Source organism: Dermacentor andersoni, chromosome 11 (genome assembly GCF_023375885.2).
Source record: "Dermacentor andersoni chromosome 11, qqDerAnde1_hic_scaffold, whole genome shotgun sequence".
NCBI lineage: Eukaryota > Metazoa > Arthropoda > Arachnida > Ixodida > Ixodidae > Dermacentor > Dermacentor andersoni.
The window spans coordinates 78,367,625-78,394,145 of NC_092824.1; the positions used below are offsets into that span (position 1 = coordinate 78,367,625).

The window sequence follows — 26,521 nt, forward strand, 5'->3', positions numbered from 1 at the left end:
TCAAGTTTCAAGTCTATTTTCGTGACAGTGATGGCGATAGGCTCGTAAGAAAAGTGACATTCGTAGCTTGAGGAGAACCAGAGCCTTCCTGATAAATGAGACACAACAGGTACGACACATATTAAGTACTTTTACATATAAACTCATACCTCGATCCTCCCGTAAACGTAGCCTATATTGGTTATGCCAAAAAAAAGAAGCGTGTCTCTGCATCACACGCAGTATTGTCGCATCGTAGCGGCGGTAAAGAAACCTGTGTGAATCACAAAACTAACTTTTCATTAGACGGGTACATTCACCCGCAAAATCAAGTAACATTCAAAGCGCAGCGATAGCCACGAGCAAAGTCGGCGATCGTCGAATTTTGATCTGCAGGTCAAGCGCGTCGGCTTTTATGTAAGCATACGACTCAACAAAGATTCCAGCGTGATCGCTGGTGCTCGCATACCTTGGGTAAACTACAACACTATTCGCGTCGCGCACGCAGTCTGATTACACAATGTTCGGCGAGAACATAAACAGACTGAATCAACGATAATATTCAAGTAGGCTCCAAACCACCCATGCGCGTCGTGCGCTAAACGATAACGTTAAGCTGTTAGCGGGCGAAATGCACTCCTCGGAAGAAAAGGATAAACAAGTACAAGTGTAAGTATTGTACATGATCTGCAAGCGCAACAACCAGACAAAAAAGTCAGTTTCGCACCGAAAGACGAAGCATCGATCGATTGCGATAACAAATTGGCAGACATCCGTACGATGTAAGGATGGTAGTTTTATCGGCCGTATAAACTTGTAGACATTCGCTTACTAACTAAATTAACAAGCATGGTGTCGCCGGCGCACAAGCAAACACGAACACATCTCACTCGATGACCGCGGAAACGCACTGTCAGAACGCTGGAGCGTGGAAGCGCGGTAGCAGCAGCGAGAGAATTGACTCTCACTTCAACGCGAACTAAGCGGCGAAAACACGGGCACAAGATAGGACCCGCGTGGCCACGCCATACGCAGCAGTCGCCGGAGTACAGCGCCCCCGCCCCACCGGTGCCTTGCACGCGAGGGAAGACGGCGCGCTTCCTCCCACTTTCCTCCCTTGCGCGCGCGAGACAGCCGCCATCGTCGGCTCACCCTCGCACGCTTTCACTCGACATACAACGTGCGGCGACGATGTTATCGCCCGTGTACCTTATGCGGAACATCACGGCGACGGCAGAAATGCGCCTGGAGTGTCCATATAATTGCTATCATAATAAAACACCAAAGAAGAGGCGCTCACAGGCACTGCATGGAACATTCCTGTAGTGATCAGCGTGTCTTAGTGGGATAATAGGCTGCTGCTGCTTTGCACATTGTTCAAGTTCCCGTTATTAACATATGCATATTTCAACCTCCTCTGCACTTCTACGGCAGGGCACGGCCACGGCAGCCCTGGGAGTCTTTGTCGTGCAGATATGGCAGACAGCCGGCCGGTTCTTCTCTCGCCTCGCACCGCCCCAGATGCAGTACGGCGTGGACAGGTGTCCCGCAAATTCCACTACGTTGGGCGAAATGGCGCCGCCTAGAAACGTCAAAGTGTGAGACTCCTCGTTACAGTGTTGCATCCTAACATTTACTTGTTACATTTACCCACTTGCCTAATTTGTTACTTTAGGTTCCTTACTTTTACTTTAGCTTTACTTACTTTGATTTTACTTTACTTTTCCTTACTTCTTTCCTTACCTACTTATTACTTACTTAAATGCTTTACTTACTTTACTTACATACTTGCTTTACTTAGTACTTTGCTTACTTTAGTTACTTCACTTCCTTTACATCTTTCATTGCTTTACTTATTTACTTTACATAATTTACATTTATTTACTTTCTTTATTTTTACTTTACTTTTACTTTTTTAATTACTTTACTCAATTTACTTCCTTAATATACATAGTTCCTTTACTTACATATGTAGTTGCTTTAGTTATTTGCTTTACTTTTACTCACTTATCTTACTTTTACTTCACTTTTACATTTATTTTACTTCCTTTACTTACATTACTTTTACTTCTACTTTTACTTTACTTGCTTTCCATTTACTTCCTTTACTTACTGACTTTACTTACTTCGTTTGCTTTTCTTTACTTCACTTACTTTATTTACCAGAGTAACTTGTCACTTATTTTACTTAATCTTTACTTTCTTTACTTTTACTTTCACTTACATTGCTTTTACTTACTTCCTTTGCTTACTTTGTTTACTTATTCACTTTCTCTATATGCTTTCATTACATATTTTACTTTACTTACATTATTTACTTCGTTAAATTGCTTTACATAATTTCATTTGCTTAGTTTATTACTCTATTTTCACTTACATTGCTTTACTTACCTTACTTTTACCTAGTTTACTTTTACTTTACGTACTTTCTTACGTTACTTCACTCACCTAAATTGCCTCCTTTACGTACTTTACATACTTATTTTACTTTAACTTACTTCGCTTTACTTTTGCTTAATTTTACTTACTTTTACTTTCACTGACTGACTTTTACTCACTTTCTTTGCTTACTTTACTTGCTTACACACTTTACTTACCCATTTACTTTATTACATGCTTAGTACTCACTTGCTCACTTTTCTTACTTTACTTAATTTATTTGCTTCACTTTAATTTCTTCACATATCAAAGTTTATTTACTTAATTTACTTACTGCATTTGTTTACTCTGCTTAATTTTACTTAATTTCTTTACTTGTTTACGTTACTAATATTAATTCATTTTATTATCTTTTACTTTTACCTTACATTCACATACCTTTCTTACTGTTACTTTACTTGCTTACTTAGCTTTCTTCCTATACTTAGCTTACTTGTTTTACTTTATTTACTTTGCTTATTTTACTTCACTTACTTTATTTACTTTTACTTACTTTACTTTTACCTTACGTTTACGTACTTTCTGTACTTTTACTAACTGTATTTACTCGATTGTAACGGGAGTTTTTTTATATTTTTTTTCGTTGCTTGAACTCGACCCTCGCGTTACATTTGAATAACGGCAAAACTGTTCATTTCCAAGCAAATATTCTAAATCTCGCGGTTTTTATCGTTATGTTGGCAACCTGTACGTCCCCATCCAATCTGTAAGCAAGTCGACCAAGGTCAAAACTCGGTTTTTGTTGTAATCGACGCCATTTTCGCTGTGCTTGTGACTGGTGCTACGGTTACCGTGCTGCAGCCCCTTCGGCCTTTTGCGCTTCGACTCCGTTTATTCGTCACGTTATGGCAACGTAGCACATTCGTTAAGACGCCCGCTTCGAGAGGCGAGCAATTTCGACGGCCGAGAGGGTGGCGAATTCTCCGTGACTTTGCGGCTCGACGTCAACGATTCGCGGATGGCAACGGAAGGCCCTCTTTAAATCCGATGCCGGCTGGAAGGGCTGTGGACACCTCGTAGTGATCTTGTAGTGTCCCCAAATGGAATGGTTTTGCGGCTTCTTAAAAAGCACTTAATCTCAAACAAGCTCGGAGATTGTGATTTTCGGGCGATCACTTTCGGATATAGTTTCGCTTTCGCGAGGTCTGGCTCGTCTCGGCACCGATCCCTTTAAAGTATGTGGCTGACAGCGCTCTTGCCACTGATAGCGAGCTTGCACAGCACCAAAAACACTTGTCGGGGATGCTTTCGGTGACGAGTCACGCGAAATTTCGCGAAAGTTAGCCTACCTCTGAAAAGGATCCCCCAGGAGAACTTGTTTGCTAATTGTGATTTCTTGAATAAAGGTCCCATATCTTTTTATCCCCTTGCGTTACACTCGCGGTTTTATTTTTTATTTCGCTTTACTGGTAAGTCGACCCTCGCGTTACAATCGTGGTCGCGTTACATTCGAGTAAGTACGGTACTTCTCATTTACTTACATACTTTACTCTTTACATTTACTTACCGACTTTATTTTACTTTCTTTACTTTTACTTCCTTTACTTTTACTTACTTCCAATTACTTACTCACTTTACTTACTTGCATTCTTTACTTATACCCCTGTCAAGCGGGCAAGTGCACTTACGGAGAGTGTCACTTGATTTAAGCGCAGTTTGCGAAATCCAAACGTCGCGACTGGAGCGTCACTTGTAGAAGAGTGCACTCCGGTCGAAGCGCGTTCACGGAACACACTTTTCTGGCCAGGTGCGTAGCCTCGCCGCCAGCAGTTTCAATTGTACATAATGTAATGCATAAAGAAAAGACTTCATTTCAGTTGAACAGCTTTTAACAATATAATCATACACAATTCGTTCATATTCTCTTCCAGCAGGATAAAATGCCGCCTCGTCGCACACCATTATGTTCTACATTGGCTAGGCATTCGTCTTGACCGGCACTGACTTGCAACACTCTTATAATAAACAGCCTTTTCGCTTTTTGTTGAGAAAAAGAATAATTTTTTTTGTCTAGTAGAACACATAACAATCACATTTTAGAACTTTTTTAACCTACATCTTCAAAAAACGAGCTCTTCGTGTGTCGCCATATTTTTTTTTAACCGAGTGTGCCGTTTTTCCGTAACAGCGCGTAGCCTAAAGTGTCGCTCAAGGCCTCGAGGTGCACTCCCCGTTAGTGCACTTGTTGGCCACTTGACAGGGGCATTACTTACTTTACATACATACTTTACGTACTTTGCTTCATTTTACTTTATTTTACTTCACTTTCTTACGTTACTTTACTTACTAAACTTCACTTATTCACTTCACTTTATTTTACTTTACCATCCTTACTTTATTACTTACATTACTTAATTTACTTCGCTTAAGTTTACTTTTACTTACTTTCTTTACTTTGAGTACTATACTTCATTTACTTAGTTAATTTACTTCTACTTTTCTTTCCCTTACTTCCTTTACTTAGTACATGCTTTCCTTACTTTGACTTACTTTACTAGCTCACATTACTTCTTTTACTTACCTTCCTTTACTTAGTTTACTTGCCTTATTTTACACTACTTTAATTACTCCAATTTGCTTACTTTATTTACATTACTTCGCTTTACTTTACCTATATTTTACTTCATTTATTTGCTTGCTTGCTTTAGTTGCTTAACTTTAATTTTACTTGCATTACTTTGCCTACATTACTTTATTGCTTTACTTACTTGCTTACATTACTTACCTGTTTTACTTACTTTATGTAAGTACTTGCTTACGCGACCTTATTACTTAATTTGCTTCTTTAGACAGTTTTATTTACCTCACTTTTATTTACTTTTGCTTAATTTTCCTTAATTTACTTTTACTTAGTTTACTTACTTACTCGCCATTCGTCGACGTAGCATCCACGACGAAGCCTTTGTCAACCGGTGCTTCGCTTATCATAAGCTATCTGCTCTCTTTAGCATCGTGCGTTCTACGCCACATCGGGTTATTTAATGCGACGCATTCTTTGCCGCCTAACAGGCGCTTTAAGGTCAATTGGTGGATGTCAGAGTTATGTGCCCAATAGGGGATCTGAACCAGGTCCCCCAGCTAATTAAGCCCGATGATCCACACATCAGGACACAGCTGCATGCATGAAACGAAAAGATAGCAACCTTACCAGTCGTTATCTCGTGAAGTTAGTGCTTTGAGACGCCCGAGCCGTGCGTCGCGTCTCATAGCAACAGTTTACATGTTGAAAATGTGCCAGTTTCCCCAGTTCTTCCTTGGTGGCAGCTGGCGCTTTCAAAAACTAGGTACATGTGAAATTACACTGCCTTCGGGATAGGACCAGTTTAACCAATGCGGCACCTTCGGAAAGGGCCTCGGTTGTAACGAAACAGGTGCAACATGTCTTACACCGGATCAGTCGCCATGCCAGCGTCGATACCTTCCTGCTGTCATCACACACACACACACACACACACACACACACACACACACACACACACACACACACACACACACACACACACACACACACACACACACACACACACGCGCGCACGCACACACACACACACGCTCACACACACACACACGCGCACACACACGCGCGCGCACGCACGCACGCACGCACGCACGCACGCATGTGCTCACCTTAGACACACGTGTTGGTCCGTCTGGCAACGCTATGCAGAACCCAAAGCAGTTATATAGCCTACCACCTGCAAAATTCTTGGCATAACAATCCGGACTTATTTATTAGTTAGTTAGTTAGTTAGTTAATTAGTTTAGTTAGTTAGTTAGTTAGTTAGTTAGTTAGTTAGTTAGTTAGTTAGTTAGTTAGTTAGTTAGTTAGTTAGTTAGTTAGTTAGTTAGTTAGTTAGTTGCTGCACATAGAAGGCCACTGAATTAGAGGAGGAAGGGCTTAAGGAAACAAAAACACAAATAAAAACTACCTATGTATGCAGCGTAAACAATAACATCACAAAGATACAAGAGCCAATCGTAGTTACACAACATTAAAGTTGCAACGTGGGCAGGTTGTCACGAAACGTGCCACGGTTTATTAACCACGCTATATGCCTCCGAAGACTGATGTCGAATATAAGCGACGTATTTAGTGCGACGTGGTTTGATATAGGACGTAATTCTCTGCATCCGCGTTCGCCACGAGTGATTACCCAGGAAACGTTTGCTGACGCGTTGCCTATGCCGTCACGCAGATCGGAGGTGTTCCCCATGTATCGCGTCTCTCCCTTCTGGTGCTGCCTCGTTGCCGCGTTCTCAACCGTGCTCCTCGGACTCGCACTCAGCCTCATTTTCGGTAAGTGCTCCACTCATGTCGCATCTGCAGCTCTGCCAAACAAGGGTTCTGGGGAAGGGCCCCAGTATGGAAGTGGCAGGAAGGCGGAGACGTCGGCCTGAGAGAAGTTCATATATATATATATATATATATATATATATATATATATATATATATATTCAGACACCTGTCAAGACCATTCGTGCAACTTGCGGGGTTTGACTCAGAATCGACGTGTAACGTACCGATGCTCACAATCTCATAATTCAGTATGGTGCCCCGAAACCTATGGTTAGCGTCGGCCAACCGTGAATAAGATTCCGCACGAGGGCTCTATCAACGTCCGCCTCTAATCGCCCTCCGCGCTACGGCCACTGAATGGACGTTCCACGGAAGGATTAGTGTTGTACAATGAGAAGCCCTCCTCCTCCCTTCCCTGGAACGCGCAACCGGCCCTCGTTACTGATTGCCCGTGACACAAGCCCTAGCCTTATCTGCACTGCATGGAACTGTTCGCTTGCTTCCTTGTTCCTTCGTTTGTGGCACTTACCCATTACGGGGGATTGGCCAAGGAGCCGGCGGTTAAAGGTTAATTGGAAGGGGGAGAGAGAATAAAAACTTAAACGCAAATGCAAGTCAGGGTGAGATAGAACTTTTATAATTAAGAATTAGGTTTTTCGGTATTTTTGGTGATATTAGAATTATTTCGAACACACGATCAGCGATTTAACGAGCTATACAATCACTCGTTTCGAAAATTAACTGTTGAGACGTAGTATACAGGTAAACAGTCTTTTTCTCTATCCTCAACTAGTCTCTATCCCTGTCTTCCCCTACCATACTACCTTTCCACTGCTGAACGCCTTACAGACTATGACAATTCAGCCGGTAGAAGTTTCCTTTCTTCCTCGTTCTATTTTTCGCTACTTCATAAACAACCTACTACTACTACTACTACTGCTACTACTACTACTACCACTACTACTACTACTACTACTACTACTACTACTACTACTACTACTACTACTACTACTACTACTACTACTCATCCACTGAGAACTGTTGCTTTAAAAGAGACATTGGTGCGTACCGTAACGTGGACTGACAGAAGCCGTATGGAAAACATCCAACCAGAATGGCAAGATTGAAAAATCGTCAGATAAGGGGACGTGTTTAAGCGGGTGATCGTATATGCCATGAGCTACACTCAATTATTCGTATGGAAAAGGGATTCGCATCCGATTACGAAATTTACAAAGGGTACCGTTGTATATTTTTTGCGTTTGAGCTGCTCTGTTCCCGTTAGTTTGTCCGCAATGGCAGAACAGCAGTCGCTTCTGCAATAGCCGAGTTTTCTATCAGTTAAGCCCCTAGTAGCTTGCTACTATTACTACAAACAAGTGCTCCAATCAGCAGCTGGAAAGAAAAAAGGAATCTCAACTAGTGGCACGACAGAGGTGGATAGAGGAGCAGTCACTTCTGGAAAAACCCAGTTTTCTATTAGTTAAGCCCCCCGTAGCGTGCTACTATTACTGCAAACAAATGTTTCAATCAACACTTGGAAAGCAAAAGGAAGTTCAACTAGCTGTGGCACGACAGAAGTGGATTTGGAGATTTCTTTTTTTAATCCATGCACTAGTGGAGATAGGTAATTTCTCCCTGTGCGCACAGTGCATTTTTTTTTTTTTTAAGGAAGGCGCTAGTTATGCACTTGTTCGAATAAATCTCGCGTCTCACCCAGATCGAAGAAACGGTGACAACGACAACGCACTCCGCCTCTCGAGTCCACTGGCACTGAAGTTCTGGCGACGAATCGGCCTTCTTCGCCGTTTCGCGAAGGTAGGTTCATTCGGACCAACTGTCTCAAACACAAATCCAGAACACTGATTGAGCAGCATGAATGCCTTTAATAATAAGGCAGTCATGCGCCCGGCGCTGCGCAGATGCCGCATCACGCCTATACACAACGCCTGTGTTGAGTTACGCGACCAATATATATATATGCTGATTCAGCGCACACGCTGTAGTTTGCGTGAAGATAATTTGAGTCAAGCTTTTAATTGATGAATGATGCATGTGGTGTTTTGTGGCGCTAGGGCCGAATGCGGCCAAAGGGCGCCAGGCCAGTGTTGATGTGAAGCGTTTAGTTAAACGCTATATAGAACCGTGATACACACAACTGTGTTTCCCTTCGTCCCATACAACGTGCAATCTCGCGCAATGTTTATGTTAATTAATGCGCAATACCGTTCACAAGCTATGCCGACACGAAAACACCGAATCAGGCTGCCGAGCACTGTGAACGTGGCCTCCGAGATCGGGCACCGCGCACCGCGCACCTCCCGCGCAGCGATGTCAGGAGCAGAAAGACGACTTACGATGTGCTTCTCGAAGGGAAGGATATGGAGGAAATGTCGACATGAAACGTTGTCTTGTTTTTTGTTTTCTTTTCTTGCCAGGAGGACGAACCAGTCGGCGCCAAGGAACAAGATCACAAAGCGCTCCGATTTGAACTTCAACCTCTGAACGACGATAGGGACGGCCTCTGTGCAGCTCCCGAGGCAACGTTTGATGGTGGACCGACGCTGTCGTTTTCGCCACGCCAAGCGTAGGCGTAATGCCTTAACACAGCAACATAATTTACGGTGTATAGACGAACGCGAAGTGACAACTCAGCCACGTGCGTCACATAAAGGCTGGTTCTCTCGTATGTACGAATACACTCAGGCAGGACGATACAATTGCTTTCAGCAATTTTTGTAGCATTCATATATATATATATATATATATATATATATATATATATATATATATATAATGTTCATCTCTTATGTTTACGGGTAAGAGAATGCTTCACCTAAAGGTTCCTATTTAAACACATGGGAACGTAGAAATCGATTTATTCGGAATGCACTGCACTGATTTCAATCAGGTTTGATGAATTTTAAGGGACCTTCAGTAGGCCCCACGGAAAAGTTTTGTTTGCGCAATGGAAATTGCAGAACGCCATCAAGGGAGCATGTTTTACCCGAAGAATGTTTTCCAAACTGGCTGTTGTTAGCAGACGAGGTCAGGGGAATCGAAATGTCGTGTCGCCATGATGCCGGAAGGCGAGCTTCGCTGCCAACAATCCCCGTTTTTTTTTCTTTTTTTTTTTTTTCTCGGCTGCCCTCAGCAAAACGGCATTCCTTCCCCGCCTTCGCCCACACCGAGAGCCGAAGGATTGCGTCACGATGACGTCACTTACACACCCAGTCTTCTTCTTTCTGTCTATTGCTGTGCAGCGCACTCCCAGTGGCTCGTTTCTCGTGCGTTCCGCATTGGACGATTTACAGAAGTCGCGTGTCATAACCGGCGACGTGGCGGCCAGTGCGTCTTACGTGGAGGTGTCTACGCGTGTGACCTAGATTACGCGGAGTACCCGTCGTGGTGGCTTAGCGGCTATGGTGCTGCGCTGCTAAGTGCACGAGGTCGCAGGGTCAAATACCGGCCACGGTAGCCGCATTTCGACGGCGTCAAAATGCAGAAAACGCTCCTGTCCCGTGCGTTGGGGGCACGCTAAATGCTCCCCTGGTGGTCAAAATTAATCCGGAGCCTCCCTCTCCACCCCCCCCCCCCCCCCCCGCTACGGCGTGCCTTTTTATCAGATCATGGTTTCGGCACGTATTACCCCAGAATTCAATTCAATTAACTCTAAGCGCGAGAATGGACTCCCTAAGCCAGAAACAGCACAAAAAAGAAGAGCGACGCGGGTGGCGACGCCACCTTGAAGTTCCCTCACCAGATCGGCGTGACGTCGTAGATTTTGACGGCGTCGACTTTACTCGGACAAACCAAATACAAGGTTTGCCCGAAAGGTAAAACAAAAGGCGGGCGTAAAGGGCTTTACCTGGGGCCTAGGTTGTTGTTTATCTGTAAAGATCTGCACTATAAATGAGCTAGAGAGTGAACATAGCAAGTTGAGCCCTGTAATGGCCAAACACAGTTACGCAGTTACACGTGAAGGAGAACTGGAACAAATTGTTGATACTCATTTCTGCTCACGGAGAGCACATTTGTAGGTTAAAAAAAAATATCTTTCAGTTGTAGTTTAATTACTGTATTAATTTGGTAACTGGTTTTGCTAGGACCATCCGCAGCTGAAACTTCGCTCCGGCATATCAACAACGCAACTATGTGACTTGGCTTAAGTTTCCCTCGGTTCAATCAGCGTTTTGAGGCATCAAAATCGGCGGCGCCTATGCGATACATTGGGCATTACGGAGAGCACTTTCTCACTGACCTAAATAAAAAGAAAAAATACTTTGACATCAGTGACGTCACACTGATGTACCGGCGCTGCGATTTGGGCCCGAAATAAAAAAAAAAGAAACTGATTCATTTTATCTTCCAAAGCGCGCCTATCATAGCGAAATGGACGAAAACAGTTTTCAAAGAATGTGTGATCAGTCTAAACTATATAGCGTTCCTTTTTAGTGTACCCTTAAACGGGCACTCCAACACTTTTTGAACACCATGCAGTTGGTAAATTCAAATGTGCACGCTAATGCAACTAGTTGAGAAAATAATTAGTGGTCACTTGTTAATGTGTCGATTACGCATTTCGATTTATCGTGCAAGGAATGTCGACCACTTCGAGTAATTCAGCTCAAGGAATAGAATATTGTTACGTGCTACAGGCGATTTTTTAAAGCTCTTTTAACATTAAAAGACACCCTATATAGAGTGCCAAATGTTTACATGCAGTGTATGTCGGCGACTGCATTCTCAAAATTGCTCGTTCTGTGGCGTTGTGATGAATAAATAAAAAATAATAGGTCGACTGCCCTTACTTCATCGAACGCTGTTTCCTTCCTTTTCTTTTTTTTTTTTTTGAGTCCTATTTCTTCATGTCTCTAGTACGTGAACTTGACAAGCGTAGAACAAATGGCTAGAAATAGCTATTGCAATGACTGCACGACTCCCGAGACCATTTCTTACTATAAAAACGAAAGCTTCTCCTTCAGGACATACAGACAGCTCAGCAAAATGGTAAGGATTCCCGGTGTGCAAAGTTACATATACAAGAACTGCGGACGACGCGCAACGAAACACAGGAACGAAAAGGCCAACGCAAACGCAAACAAGCGTAAACTAAAAGGTCATGCTGTGACGTCTCTCACAGTGCCACGTGACTTTGAGAATTATTCGAGGCAACAGTTGTAATTTGTTTGATTTATTGGCTCAATAGACGAAGTTAAGTTTGGAGGAATAATAAAACCCACAAGCCGAATGTCTGCGCGTCTATGTTTCACTTCGTACCGTAGCACGAGAGATATATGGCCGACCTCAGAAGTTTTTTGGACCACAGGAAATTAGGATATGTTAAATTTTCTCACGACCTCAGCACAGAGTCTGAAATGTATGTCAGGAATATAAAGATTCGACGGAGAAGTGCAAACTCTACCTTTCAGTTCGAGGACCTATGCCCCAGGCTGCGATGAAATTTACATTTCACTCGGATCTCGTGTACCGAAAACTTTTCATGGAGGGGATACTACCGCTTCGTCTGCTTGTTCCCATGTCGTGCAGTAGCGCGCGCAGAGATCGAAACTATGTCGTTTTATACCGTGTTCCAGCGCGCGATCATGCTCTGCGATCCGCTTTCGTCTGCCTCAAGTGTTCGGGTAGCACTGACTAGTCAGGTGTTCTGGCGCGCAAAATCGGCCTCTGCTCGAAACGGGACAAACGCAATAGCGCGCGCAGGAGACCGTCAACGGAAGTGCGCCGCGCAGCAAACAAGCAAGAAAGAAAAAATGCAGGGCCTGTGACGTGTGCGTCACGCGATTCTCCAGCTCCGTTGTGGGATAACGCGGGGAAGGAATTCCACTCACGGAGGCTAGACGGGCGCAAGTGGAGAGAGTGTCTGTGTTGGCCGTGACGCTCGCCTCCTGAAATCATGGGTTAGCGGCACTGAAATACTTCCTATCTCGACTGTTAATCGTCCAGTTCGAAAAATTCTTGCATTAAAGCGCTCCCTAGATGGCATGTAACAACTTCCAGCGCATAACCTCTTCCGATTCCCCTTCTTCATTACCACCAGTGTAAGGTAGCAAACTGGACGCTCGTCTGGTTGACCTCCCTGCCTTTCGTCTATTTGCTTTTACCTTGTGTTGCTTGTGCCCGAGTTGCTTATGCGCCATTAAACCCAACATTCTATATATATATCTCCAGCGTATAACCGAAATTTGCTACGTGGCCCATGGTGAAGGGCCCTTCAAGGGAGCTAAAGCTTCTTGTTTGGTGCATACTCACCTTTGTTGCCTGCACTCAGCGCCCCTATGTAGTATATGAAAACCTACTATTAGTACTGCTAATTCGAATCGCAAAGTTACTGCGCTGAACAGATTATGTGCCCATAGCTACTTACCTTTACCGTTCTCGCTAAGGAAGGTGAAGTGAGGCACCCTTAGAGCGTGCACACTAGCTAATCCAGGCAGCGTACGGCCAGGCAGCAATCAAACGATAGAATTTTCTACTATTCAGCTACTGCATATATACCGCGATCTTTTCTCGAGCATGCTTAGTCGAATTTACCAAGTATGCCCACATCAGTGCTACCGACATTTGTCGAAATTGTTTTTTGGTTCAATAAATCAGACCACCACAAGGTCAAGGTAGGCATAAGAGCTACATACCTTCCCGTATAGCGCTTTTTACTGTTAGCTCGGTGTATTTCGCATATCCATGATTTCTAGAACATAGGCCTTATTTCAAACAGAAGCTTATTTTATGCAACCTTAAAGCTAATGCAAGAGACGTTTGTGATTACTGCAGACGTATAGCGCGCAGAGATCAACACAACCGAACAGTTAAACAAGCTTGAATATTACTTGGAATAAAGCTTTCCAACGACGCCTAAGACATCATCACCTTTTTCGCAAGGTACACGCGATGAAGTTCTCCGAGCTATAGCCTTCATTTTGAATGCAAACTAGCTATCACTGTTTTATATGTAAATCACAACTTTCCTTGCTCACACCTTTTTTTCTTCCGGCCGCTCACTCGAAGTTTTTCAATCCCTCATCAAATTACCCATGCGAAGTAGGATATCTAAGCGACTTAAGCAAGCCGGCAGTATCCTCCACGTTTCACGAAAGAGCTTTCTCTCTCTTTGACGTACACGCATTTACTAAGTGAAATGGGGCCACAATGAACATTGGCCAAAGTGCCACATATCACACAAAACATGAGGCTACACAATTTTTTTTAACACGTCCCTTTATTGTGGTGTCTCAATAAACGGCCACACAAACTTCATAAACTAGATTACTATGAAAAGTTGAGTTACATATATACATATAACTATGAAGCATAAGTGACTATGAAGTAACTATGAAGCATAAGTGAACAGGCCTGGAGTGTGGCCTGATCCCGGTGACCAGAACCGGTAACGCACTCCCTCACCAGAGCAGGATTGGCCACCCTGGTGCAGCACTTGGCCACAACCTCCTATATGAACACAACAATCAAACCCCGGCCCTCAGTCCCCAGCAGCTGCGAAGCTACTGACCACGGCGGAGGTCAGACCTGCGACGCTGCAGAGGGTGCTAAGAATCACTGGCTCCGGACAGGCCGCCATTGGAATATGAACCTGGCAACGTTTAACGCTAGAACGTTATCTAGTGAGGCGAGTCTAGCAGTGCTATTGGAGGAATTAGAGGGCAGTAAATGGGATATAATAGGGCTCAGTGAAGTTAGGAGGCCAAAAGAAGCATATACAGTGCTAAAAAGCGGGCACGTCCTGTGCTACCGCGGCCTAGAGGAAAGAAGAGAACTAGGAGTCGGATTCCTGATTAATAAGAATATAGCTGGTAACATACAGGAATTCTATAGCATTAACGAGAGGGTGGCAGGTCTTGTTGTTAAACTTAATAAGAGGTACAAAATGAAGATTGTACAGGTCTACGCCCCTACATCCAGTCATGATGACCAGGAAGTCGAAAGCTTCTATGAAGACGTGGAATCGGCGATGGGTAGAGTGAAAACCAAATACACTATACTAATGGGCGACTTTAATGCCAAGGTAGGCAAGAAGCAGGCTGGAGACAAGGCAGTGGGGGAATATGGCATAGGCACTAGGAATAGCAGGGGGGAGTTATTAGTCGAGTTTGCGGAACAGAATAATATGAGGATAATGAATACTTTCTTCCGCAAGCGGGATAGCCGAAAGTGGACGTGGAGGAGCCCGAACGGCGAGACTAGAAATGAAATAGACTTCATACTCTGCGCTAACCCTGGCATCATACAAGATGTGGACGTGCTCGGCAAGGTGCGCTGCAGTGACCACAGGATGGTAAGAACTCGAATTAGCCTAGACCTGAGGAGGGAACGGAAGAAACTGGTACATAAGAAGCCGATCAATGAGTTAGCGGTAAGAGGGAAAATAGAGGAATTCCAGATCAAGCTACAGAACAGGTATTCGGCTTTAACTCAGGAAGAGGACCTTAGTGTTGAAGCAATGAACGACAATCTTGTGGGCATCATTAAGAAGTGTGCAATGGAAGTCGGTGGTAACTCGATTAGGCAGGATACCAGTAAACTATCGCAGGCGACGAAAGATCTGATCAAGAAACGCCAATGTATGAAAGCCTCTAACCCTACAGCTAGAATAGAACTGGCAGAACTTTCGAAGTTAATCAACAAGCGTAAGACAGCTGACATAAGGAAGTATAATATGGATAGAATTGAACATGCTCTCAGGAATGGCGGAAGCCTAAAAACAGTGAAGAAGAAACTAGGAATTGGCAAGAATCAGATGTATGCGTTAAGAGACAAAGCCGGCAATATCATTACTAATATGGATGAGATAGTTCAAGTGGCTGAGGAGTTCTATAGAGATTTATACAGTACCAGTGGCACCCACGACGATAATAGAAGAGAAAATAGTGTAGAGGAATTCGAAGTCCCAAAGGTAACGCCGGAAGAAGTAAAGAAAGCCTTGGGAGAAATGCAAAGGGGGAAGGCAGCTGGGGAGGATCAGGTAACAGCAGATTTGTTGAAGGATGGTGGGCAGATTGTTCTAGAGAAACTGGCCACCCTGTATACGCAATGCCTCATAACCTCGAGCGTACCGGAATCTTGGAAGAACGCTAACATAATCCTAATCCATAAGAAAGGGGACGCCAAAGACTTGAAAAATTATAGACCGATCAGCTTACTGTCCGTTGCCTACAAAATATTTACTAAGGTAATCGCAAATAGAATCAGGAACACCTTAGACTTCTGTCAAGCAAAGGACCAGGCAGGATTCCGTAAAGGCTACTCAACAATAGATCATATTCACACTATCAATCAGGTGATAGAGAAATGTGCGGAATATAACGAACCCTTATATATAGCTTTCATTGATTATGAGAAAGCGTTTGATTCTGTCGAAACCTCAGCAGTCATGGAGGCATTAAGGAATCAGGGTGTAGACGAGCCGTATGTAAAAATACTGAAAAATATCTATAGCGGCTCCACAGCCACCGTAGTCCTCCATAAAGAAAGCAACAAAATCCCAATAAAGAAAGGCGTCAGGCAGGGAGATACGATCTCTCCAATGCTATTCACAGCGTGTTTACAGGAGGTATTCAGAGACCTGGATTGGGAAGAATTGGGGATAAAAATTAATGGAGAATACCTTAGTAACTTGCGATTCGCTGATGATATTGCCTTGCTTAGTAACTCAGGGGACCAATTGCAATGCATGCTCACCGACCTGGAGAGGCAAAGCAGAAGAGTGGGTCTAAAAATTAATCTGCAGAAAACTAAAGTAATGTTTAACAGTCTCGGAAGGGAACAGCAGTTTACGATAGGTAGCGAGGCACTGGAAGTGGTAAGAGAATACATCTACTTAGGACAGGTAGTGACTGCTGATCCAGATCATGAGAGTGAAATAATCAGAAGAATAAGAATGGGCTGGGGTGCGTTTGGCAGGCATTCGCAGATCATGAACAGCAGGTTGCCATTATCCCTCAAGAGAAAAGTGTATAATAGCTGTGTCTTACCAGTACTCACGTACGGGGCAGAAACCTGGAGGCTTACGAAAAGGGTTCTACTCAAATTGAGGACGACGCAACGAGCCATGGAAAGAAGAATGATAGGTGTAACGTTAAGGGATAAGAAAAGAGCAGATTGGGTGAGGGAACAAACGCGAGTTAATGACATCTTAGTTGAAATCAAGAAAAAGAAATGGGCATGGGCAGGACATGTAATGAGGAGGGAAGATAACCGATGGTCATTAAGGGTTACGGACTGGATCCCAAGGGAAGGGAAGCGTAGCAGGGGGCGGCAGAAAGTTAGGTGGGCGGATGAGATTAAGAAGTTTGCAGGGACGGCATGGCCGCAATTAGTACATGACCGGGGTTGTTGGAGAAGTATGGGAGAGGCCTTTGCCCTGCAGTGGGCGTAACCAGGCTGATGATGATGATGATGATGATAAGTGACTAGATCACAGTCCATTCGTTTAGTCCACTTCTTCTATCGTGGGTCCGGAGTGTTGCGATGTAGAGCTGTGCTTTGGTCCCTGCGCTTGATGTAGCTTGCTCATAATGGGCATGCAGGCTTGCTGCAGTTCCTTGAGCCGGTGCTCGTACTCGTCCTTTTCAGCCAGGCTGTTGGCGTCGATCCAAGAGATAGTCTCGCGACACTTGGAGAGCACAGAGTCCTTATCTGCAGCAGACAGCTTGTCTCCTGCTTCTTCAGCTGCCTGCTTGACTCCATAGGCATAAGACTCCAGAGAGTTCCTAGCAGCCACCCTCTCACGCTGCACCTCGTCCTCCTGCTTGAACTTCTCGGCTTCGGCGAGCATGCGCTCAATGTCCTCCTTGGAGAGACGGCCCTTGTCGTTGGTGATGCGGATGCTCTCCTGCTTGCCCGTGCTCATGTCCCGAGCCGAGACCTGCAGGATTCCATTGGCATCCATGTCGAAGGTCACCTCAATCTGGGGAACACCACGAGGCGCCGGTGGGATGCCGTTCAGGTTGAACGTTCCCAGCAAGTGGTTGTCCTTGGTGAGGGCGCGCTCGCCTTCGAAGACTTGGATGGTGACTGCGGGCTGGTTGTCCGAGTAAGTGGTGAAGGTCTTGGATGTCTTGCAAGGGATGCGCGTGTTTCGTTCCACGATGCGCGTCATCACTCCCCCCGCGGTCTCGATGCCCAAAGACAGCGGAGCCACGTCGACCAGCAGCACGTCCCTGATGGCCTCGCTCGAGTCGCCGCTCAGGACGGCCGCTTGCACCGCTGCTCCGTATGCGACGGCCTCGTCGGGGTTGATGCCCATGGACAGTTCCTTGCCATTGAAGAAGTCACGAAGCAGCTTCTGCACCTTGGGGATCCGCGTAGAGCCGCCTACCAACACGACATCCTGGATCTGCGACTTGTCCATCTTGGCGTCGCTGAGTGCGCGCTCCACCGGCTCGAGCGTGCTTCGGAACAGGTCCATGCAGAGCTCCTCGAACCGGGCGCGGGTGATCTTGCTGTAGAAGTCGATGCCTTCGAAAAGCGCGTCAATCTCGATGCTCGCCTCGGTGGAGCTGGACAGGGTCCTCTTAGCACGCTCGCAGGCGGTGCGAAGTCTCCGCACCGCTCTTGGATTTGCCCTGAGGTTCTTGCGGTGTTTGCGCTGGAACTCTTGCACGAAGTGTTCGACCATCCGGTTGTCGAAGTCTTCGCCTCCCAGGTGCGTGTCTCCCGCAGTGGATCGGACCTCGAACAAGGAGCCCTCATCGATGGTCAGCACGGAGACGTCGAAGGTTCCGCCTCCCAGGTCGAAGATGAGGACATTCTTCTCACCGCGCAGGTTCTTGTCGAGCCCGTACGCGAGAGCGGCTGCGGTCGGTTCGTTGATGATGCGCAGCACGTTGAGCCCGGCTATGGCACCGGCGTCCTTGGTGGCCTGCCTTTGCGAGTCGTTGAAATAAGCAGGCACCGTGATGACGGCGTCGCTCACTTGCTTTCCCAGGTATGCCTCCGCCGTCTCCTTCATCTTGGTCAGAACCATGGCGCTGATCTCCTCCGGGTTGAAGCGTTTGCGCTCGCCCTTGAACTCGACGCTGATCTTGGGCTTGCCACAGTCGTTCTCCACCTTGAAGGGCCAGTGGCGTATGTCTTCCTGTATCTTGGGGTCGTCGTAGCGGCGCCCGATGAGCCTCTTGGCGTCGAACACCGTGTTCTCCGGGTTCATGGCCGCCTGCGCCTTGGCAGCATCGCCGATCAGCCGTTCCGTATCCGTGAAGGCTACGTAGCTCGGCGTCGTGCGGTTGCCCTGGTCGTTGGCGATGATCTCGACGCGGCCGTGCTGGAAGACACCCACGCAGGAATACGTGGTGCCAAGGTCGATGCCGATGGCCGGCACGTCAGACTTTCTGCCGATAGGCATGACGATTGTGTTGTGGTAGTTGCGTTCCGTTCAGAACACTTGCTCACTCGTTGCAGTGAATGAGTAATCTGCTGCACTGGGGACACGACGCGCGATTTATACCGTTCGCGCGCTTTTCTAGAAACGCCCAGATGTGTCGCGAGCCGCGGTAACCAATGAGGCCAAAGTGGGACGGTGACGTCAGGAGAGCCACTCCGCGATTGGTCCCTTGCGAGCCGAAGCGTCGAGAAGGCTCCCGCATCGTCTGCTCGCGAGCCCTAGAACTTTTGACAACACCGTGGTGACCTGTCTTATGCATGAACTTTCGATCTCTTGCAGCTAGGATGAATGCGCTTCTTTCAATATAATCTCAACGTGAAACACTTTGTGAGGGTTTAGCAGTTCAAGAACGTTTCTTTTTTTCTGTCGCGATCGTGAGAGCAACACAAGCGGTTCCTTCGTCAGTAATATTGATCGCCGCCATCCCTCAAATGATATCATTTCCTGGCACCCCATGTGACATCATCCCACGTTGTTTAATGTTCCTGATATACCATCTCCTATGTGATGGTTGTCATGAACGGACCGACCGAGAAGTTTCGAGCGCCTTCGTGGTAAGAAGGGGGTATACTGATGTGACGTAACGACTTCGCCCCACATCCGGAAGGTACGTGTCGTTTCCAGTATGCCGCTGTTTCGCATAAACAATGTCGTCTGCTACCGCGAGCATACATATCGAACGCTGACGCACAATAGTTTCACGCCCAACTTGCAAAATATGGCCAGCGTGGTATTGTATCCGATGTCGCCTTTTAGGGCAGCTGACCTATTAAACTACGCGGCGCGTTGGCACGGCAAGTCGACGATGAAGCCTATCAGAATATCAAACGGCAGCCCGGCAGCTGTTCTAGTCGCACAGCATCGGGCAGCCCTAGGAAACGCCGGCTTAACTACGCGAGTTACGACGCCGAAGAGTATGACCACGGCCGGAGCCTGTTAGGTTTTACGTTATTCGTGACCTGCAACGTCCGAAGTTATAATCCGGAAGTGCTCACTGTGAAGACGCTCGACGATTTCGTGGAAGTCAGCGGAAAACAGGAAGAAAGTGGAGACCATCACCTGTTCCTTGTTGTATTTCGACATGCTCTCTTTAGAAGCGCCCAAGCCAGAGCCTCCCAGCAAACAAACCCAATACGACCACAATTTCTACTGAAAAGGATCTTTTATAGTGCCAAATCGAGGGGAAGCCGGACCTAAAGAATATATGCGTCTGTTGCATGAACACCCGCATGTTGGGCTGTGATGGGTTATGCCATACCTTTAGGATCATGTCTTCCCGTTCACAAGCTGTTCATCTCGCACCATCACCGAAGCTACCACATCGAACAAAATAAAGTTATATATGTTGTTTGAAATACAGTGTCGCTTGAATTTTATCATTTTTGTCACTGCCTTTTTAAGGCTCCGTAATTAATTATTCATAATTAACTGTTGTGTGAAGTTTACTGCCAAGTCAAAGATAAGAATAGTCACAATATGTCAGGCAAATGAAACCTGTCAATTTTGAGATGCTAGGCGACTTCAGGAAAAATGCTCACCCAAAACAAATAATAAAATGTGCATGTCATACTAATTGATACAGGTATTTCAAATCTCCTCTGGCGACACCGAACAGATTTTTACTGATGGCTTTTTTTGCATTTTCATTAGCTCTTCTATTATTTCTGATTATACGAAACCTGGTTTCCTGGAAAACTTTCTTAGTACCACAACACTGACAAGTCACTCGTCTTCAAGTGCCACCATATTCCTTAAAGATAGTCCCACTAATCAATTTAAGAGAACATGCTTAATGTAAAACCAGAAATTTGCCACAAGGAAGCACAGTTCATCATTCCTGTTCTTTTTTTCTTTTTTTAACATGGTGCAGTGTTCAGCTATTAAAACGTGATAATCGAAGTGCATAGCCGCTAGCGCATTTATTTGTCACCGGTATCCTCTGGGGACATCAAAGTAATTCATTGTGGTATACGATAAAAGCAAGAGCCTTTGTCATGCACTGTGGCAGCATTTGGTCCCCGAGTGATCAACCGGCGCTCTCTGAAGGCGCAAAAAGCACCGGTTGCATTGTGATCCACGTATCGCGGTTCAATCACTGAGCACTCTACATATGAAACATACCCCCTTTGTAATGGCAATAGCACACAATCATTGCTTAGTACTACTATATGATACCTGCAGCAACCTCCACAGTTAAAAGAACTTCACACTCAAATCCCACAGCATGGCAGTCACAACGTAAACAAATCGACAGGAAAAAAACTGTAATCATGAGCATGACAGCAGCAGCTCAAACAGGTAAATTTTTCGAGCCATTTACATTGCTTGAAGAGACATGTCACTTAAGGTGAAGCAATTAAAAGCTTCGAACCATTTCTATGTGCCCCCCTGTAGAGCATAATGATTCACACCAATTCTAATCTAAATATTAGCCACACTGTACTGTAACCACACTGTAACATGTAATAATGATAATCAATGACACTGTTAGGTCTCAAATACACACAATCCAGTGAGATATGTGCAAATGTTTTATCTGTCATTTATGAACCATATTATCAGAACTAAAGGATAGAACTAAAACAGGAAGCAGACAGAACAAACCCTATATGTAACATGTGCCTTGGTGCACAACCCTATTCATAGCTTAGGTGAACATGCTTCAGAATTGATCATGTTAAGGCCACACTAAGCTTAGTTCCTGCTTCAGGGAGGCGAACATACTCCACTACAACCCTACAGGTACATGTCAGCACCAGGCTGCTGCAGTATGCGTCTAGACTCGCATAATGCTGGCATCTGCTCTCCTTGAGCACCCTTTCTTGGAAAGTAACAGCCTTCTTAATGACAGCAAACAGCACCTGCACAAAGCCCCTCACATGTGGAATGTGCTGGCCTTCTATGGGGATCAAACAAAGTAGGAGGAACGTGGCACAAGCTAAAGCTGGCAAAAAGATAAATAAAAGTTAATGGGATGCCGCACATTGCTATTTTACGGTCTCCGAGTGCTCACTAATGCAAACAGTCAAGTTAATTCATTATAATCACTCAATTCCCTGTAGCTACCCAGTCACTCAATTCCCTGTAGCTACCCAGTCAGAACAGCTAGCTGCACACACCCAGAAAACCATGATGTGATTTCTTCAGCACAACACTGGCGCAATAGAATCCACGTATGAGGCATTGCTTCTGCCCAAAGCAGTGGGGTTGCAGCAGTTTCAATGAAAAAGACTCACTCAATTCATATGCAATGTTATGTTTGCCACTGGTTGCACTGTTTAATTAAGCCATTTTCATCCAAAACTGGGATCACATTACAAACACAAGCTGTTACTGCAAATCCATTGCTTCTAGATGCCTACTGGCTTCTACTGCAATCTTAAAAAAGTTTGCATTCTTTGGGGCTTGTTCCACAACAACAATCGTGATCTACAGAATTCCCTTTCTTGAAATCCTCCTCCCCATCCAAGCATTCACCCAGCATTTACTGGTGGCACAACGATTAAGCGTTGAGAGCCATGTGATCCGGGTATCATGTTTGAATAACTGAGCATTGCACATGCATCCAGAAGTATGCACACACCCTCAACTTGCTCATAACTAAAGTGTCATTAGGGCCCATAGTTCTAAAAAATATTATAAGTTCTTTCAGTGCACGTAATGCCCAAGTTAACATTACTACATGAGCCGAGAATGTCCATCAATTTCAAACTAGAGTCGCAGAACAAATGCAACACAGCTTTCAGAGATGGTCTAATGAATGCCAACTGCATCCACGTAAAGCATGCTGCAAGTTTCCAGGAACATTGAACACACTCGCAAGTCTAATGTCTGGTTGCAATTAAAGCTAGTGTAAGCCATCTTGAAATCTTGCTGGAATAGGGAGTCATGAAACTATAAGCATCATATTTGCTTGTGCTACACAGCCTCTCAGACCGCACAATCCATATCTCGCGTCATTCTGATACTCACAGTAGCTGAATAAATGGCTCATCGGGGATAAAAGAACAGGCTTTCCCTAAAACCTCATGAACGAAATGCAATTCTGTCAATAGTAACTATAAGATGATTAATGTACGCAGTTGTTCAACACTAATACAATGTGCAAGTTTTTTTTATGCACTCCTTGACCTAATGTGCTGCTGGCCCATGCATTTTCATGATTGTTCATGAGAATTGATTTATTCGTTATCACTAATTCTTAACAACTCACTCGGATTTCTATAGCTCTAATATCAACTTTCATTATATATTGAATGAAGCTAAGGCATATTATGTAAGCTAAAATATTATTACATGGCATAAACACTTACGTGCATGCCAAGACAGTTCAGTGGCACATACGCTTCTTCATGGTTGACATGACTGTGACTGGCAAGACCTGCAAATTGAAGCGTCTTTTAAAGACACATCAGTAGTTGTCCAGGTGCATTTCCTACCGCAAACTAAAGAACATGGATACATAATTAAGTGGTCGTATAAAACAATGACCTTTTATTTTACTAGCTGATGATGGAAGGACATCCTGCCAAAATAATCTGTGCACCAAGTACATAATGAGGAGAATCAGTATGTCCCTTGACGTGTGCAAAGGAAGCTCCTAGGACAGGCTTTGTATTTTCATGGAAATTTTACTCAAGGCTTTACCGAATTGACTAAGTATATACACTGACAGCCAGAAGCTACTCAAGAATAATCATACATTTTGCGGTGAAGAGCATCACACCAAAATTGCCACTTCTGCAACGCTCCAAAATATAACAGAGGTTCACAGGAAGATGCAAGCTAGAAATGGTAAGCAGTTGTACAGAAGATAGGTTGCTGAAGCCAACGTTTGTTTCGACAAGGGGAGTGGTCTTCATCTAGGCAGTAATTGCGTTCCTTAGCAGCCTGTTTAAGTATGTGCAGCTCACCCTCCCCCACTCTCAATGGGGAAGGTGAAAGAGTACACTGACTATACAAGAGGCAAAAATGGAGGGGGGGGGGTGTTTAGTTATTATAGAGAGGCAAGAGGTAGGGAAACTGCCGCTGTTTAAGAACCAGCCTTGAAAAAAAAAAACGGAAACGTATCAAGCACGCAAGCAGGTGCTGACAATACGGCAGGAAAAGAAAGATAATATGAAAGACAAAATTAAAACCAGTAGGAGAAACTGAGCTTTATCGAGACCTGATGAGTTGGCAGTAAAAGTATGAATACACAGCTCTTCGAGCGCTCAGAGATAGAGAAACAAGACTGGCCAAATAATAAATAAATGAAACAATAACCTTATATTAGGGTATTTTATAAACTGCCCAGGAAGCTTGTCCAATGTCCTGAAGGATCTCAAGGTGACGGAAAGTTGATATTCTGGCAGATTAGGGGGCATATTATGTGTGATGCATGGCGAGATTTTGAGAGACCGTCAACTACTGCAATGTATTCTGCGAAAGATAGCTTATGCGAGTGCTCTAAAGCATTATACAGCCATTATCAGCTGTATATATATGTTTCCCAGTGCCCCTAGAGCGTCTCACAGTGTTTACATATGGTGGCAACAGAGGGTCATTCCAAGTGTAATGTGTGGCGAAATTTCGGTGTTTCTGGTTTGATTATAAGTTTTTGAAATAAATACTTAAACCTTATGTTTTCTTTATTTTCAGGCATTATATGATTTTCATAATAGAATGGATAACTGGGCTAGTTGGTTTACTTGCATCTTCAAACAGTAAAAGCGCACAAAGACAAGAAACAAAGAGAGTGGACAGGATGAAGCACTTACTCACAAGTGAAACATTTTATTGAAAGGAAACGAACCCGAGAGCCTTGTAACACATGTTCGGACACCCTATTAAGTGTTTGTGCGCATATATTCGTTTGCTTTCAATGCGATTTTCATTGGCAGTTTCCCTGATGCGTTTGGTGTGTTAAGCGAGCTACTTTGTTAATATTGAGTCGAAATAAGAGGAGCATTATGGTAATGTGTAGACGCGTACAATGTTGACAACATATGCAAATTTCTGCGTTCCGAGCTCTGGCTTAAGAGTGCCTTTACCAGGACTGGTTACTTGTCATTTGCTTTGCCTGTGACCCTTCCTGCATAGTTGCACAAATGTTGCAGCACATCACGGTCTCTGGCAGCTAGGACAGAAACATCGCGGCATGGGACAGTTTGCGACTACCTCCACTTGTCAGAAAGGGTGACTAACAAACAGGCCGGTGTTTTGTCTCCCAGCTTGATTTTCTTTTATATCTTTTCTGCAACAGAAACTAACAAAAGCTAAGGGTACCCAGCATATGTTAGGCGGGAGGCCTGCGCTTGGAGACTGGCGTTAAAGAGTGGAAGCAAGACTCGTTTAGGGCATTTGTGAAGCAAAGACTTACAATGCCCCGTTTAACCAGCTTAGAATGGGCCAACAGATAAGACAAAAGTGGCTTGTTCCCTCTGGGCTCGTACATCCAGCACAAGTGATCTCAAGAGATACTAAGTCGCAAATCTAAATACCTTAACGAGTCATCTACCGGTAGATGACTATACTGTAGATGACTTATATTGCCGTGCAAGGTCATCTTGGCATTCACTGCGGAGACTGCCATTGTGACCCTGAATTTGAAAACTGCGTCATAATTTCCAAACACCGAGAACAGCTTACACGTGAAATTCTAGAGGCTGACAAGATACAGCAGCTGGGCGACCTTTGCTTCAGCATGCTGTCTATTGCCCTCACAAAAAAATGAAATAAAAAAAATTAAATTATGGGGCTTTACATGCCAAAACCACTTTCTGATTATGAGGCACGCCGTAGTGGAGGACTTAGGAAATTTCGACCAGCTGGGGTTCTTTAACATGCACCTAAATCTAAATGGAAAGAAGAATGATTGGTATAACGTTAAGGGATAAGAAAAGAGCAGATTGGGTGAGGGAACAAACGCGAGTTAATGATATCTTAGTTGAAATCAAGAAAAAGAAATGGGCATGGGCAGGACACGTAATGAGGAGGGAAGATAACCGGTGGTCATTAAGAGTTACGAAATGGATTCCAAGGGAAGGAAAGCATAGCAGAGGGCGGCAGAAAGTTAGGTGGGCGGATGAGATTAAGAAGTTTGCAGGGACAACATGGCCACAATTAGTACATGACCGGGGTAGTTGGAGAAGTATGGAAGAGGCCTTTGCCCTGCAGTGGGCATAACCAGGCTGATGATGATGAAACCTAAATACACGGGTGTTTTCGCATTTCGCGCCCATCGAAATGCGGCTGCCGTGGCCGGGATTCGATCCCGTGACCTCGTGCTCATGCAGTAGCCCAACACCGTAGCCACTGAGCAACCACGGCGGGTTAAAAACGAAATCAAGTATCTGCATGTGATGCAATAGGGGTTCACGTGTGACTTAATGCAAAAGTTGTTT

The 26,521-nt window shown here is 44.8% G+C and overlaps 3 protein-coding genes across 5 annotated transcripts in view; 1 reads left to right on the forward strand and 2 right to left on the reverse strand.

Annotated features, from left to right (window-relative positions):
• LOC126518071 (uncharacterized) overlaps window positions 1-26,521 on the reverse strand; it is a 158,975-nt gene that overhangs the window by 100,912 nt on the left and 31,542 nt on the right. For all 3 annotated transcript variants that reach the window (XR_011891032.1, XM_055064139.2, XM_055064136.2), the window contains exon 3: window positions 23,450-23,517. Coding sequence is in view for 2 of the 3 variants with exons in the window: in XM_055064139.2 (XP_054920114.2) it covers window positions 23,450-23,517 (68 nt within the window). In the remaining variant the exon portion in view is untranslated. The remainder of the gene's footprint in view (window positions 1-23,449; window positions 23,518-26,521) is intronic.
• Window positions 1,121-9,456, forward strand: LOC140214273 (uncharacterized). Its single transcript, XM_072285637.1, has 4 exons — window positions 1,121-1,577; window positions 6,615-6,715; window positions 8,436-8,533; window positions 9,154-9,456. Exons 1-4 carry the CDS (start codon window positions 1,378-1,380, stop codon window positions 9,304-9,306), a joined length of 552 nt encoding a protein of 183 aa, XP_072141738.1. The 5' UTR covers window positions 1,121-1,377; the 3' UTR covers window positions 9,307-9,456.
• Window positions 17,158-23,439, reverse strand: LOC140212789 (heat shock protein 68-like). The gene has a single exon (XM_072285426.1). It carries the CDS (start codon window positions 19,095-19,097, stop codon window positions 17,184-17,186), a length of 1,914 nt encoding a protein of 637 aa, XP_072141527.1. The 5' UTR covers window positions 19,098-23,439; the 3' UTR covers window positions 17,158-17,183.

Coding starts and splice junctions, on each gene's coding strand:
- LOC140214273 (XM_072285637.1), top strand. CDS start 1,378: ATGCATATTTCAACCTCCTCTGCACTTCTACGGCAGGGCACGGCCACG. Junction 1,578..6,614: donor CCGCCTAGAAACGTCAAAGT/GTGAGACTCCTC, acceptor GCCGTCACGCAG/ATCGGAGGTGTTCCCCATGT. Junction 8,534..9,153: donor TTCTTCGCCGTTTCGCGAAG/GTAGGTTCATTC, acceptor TTTTCTTGCCAG/GAGGACGAACCAGTCGGCGC.
- LOC140212789 (XM_072285426.1), bottom strand. CDS start 19,097: ATGCCTATCGGCAGAAAGTCTGACGTGCCGGCCATCGGCATCGACCTT.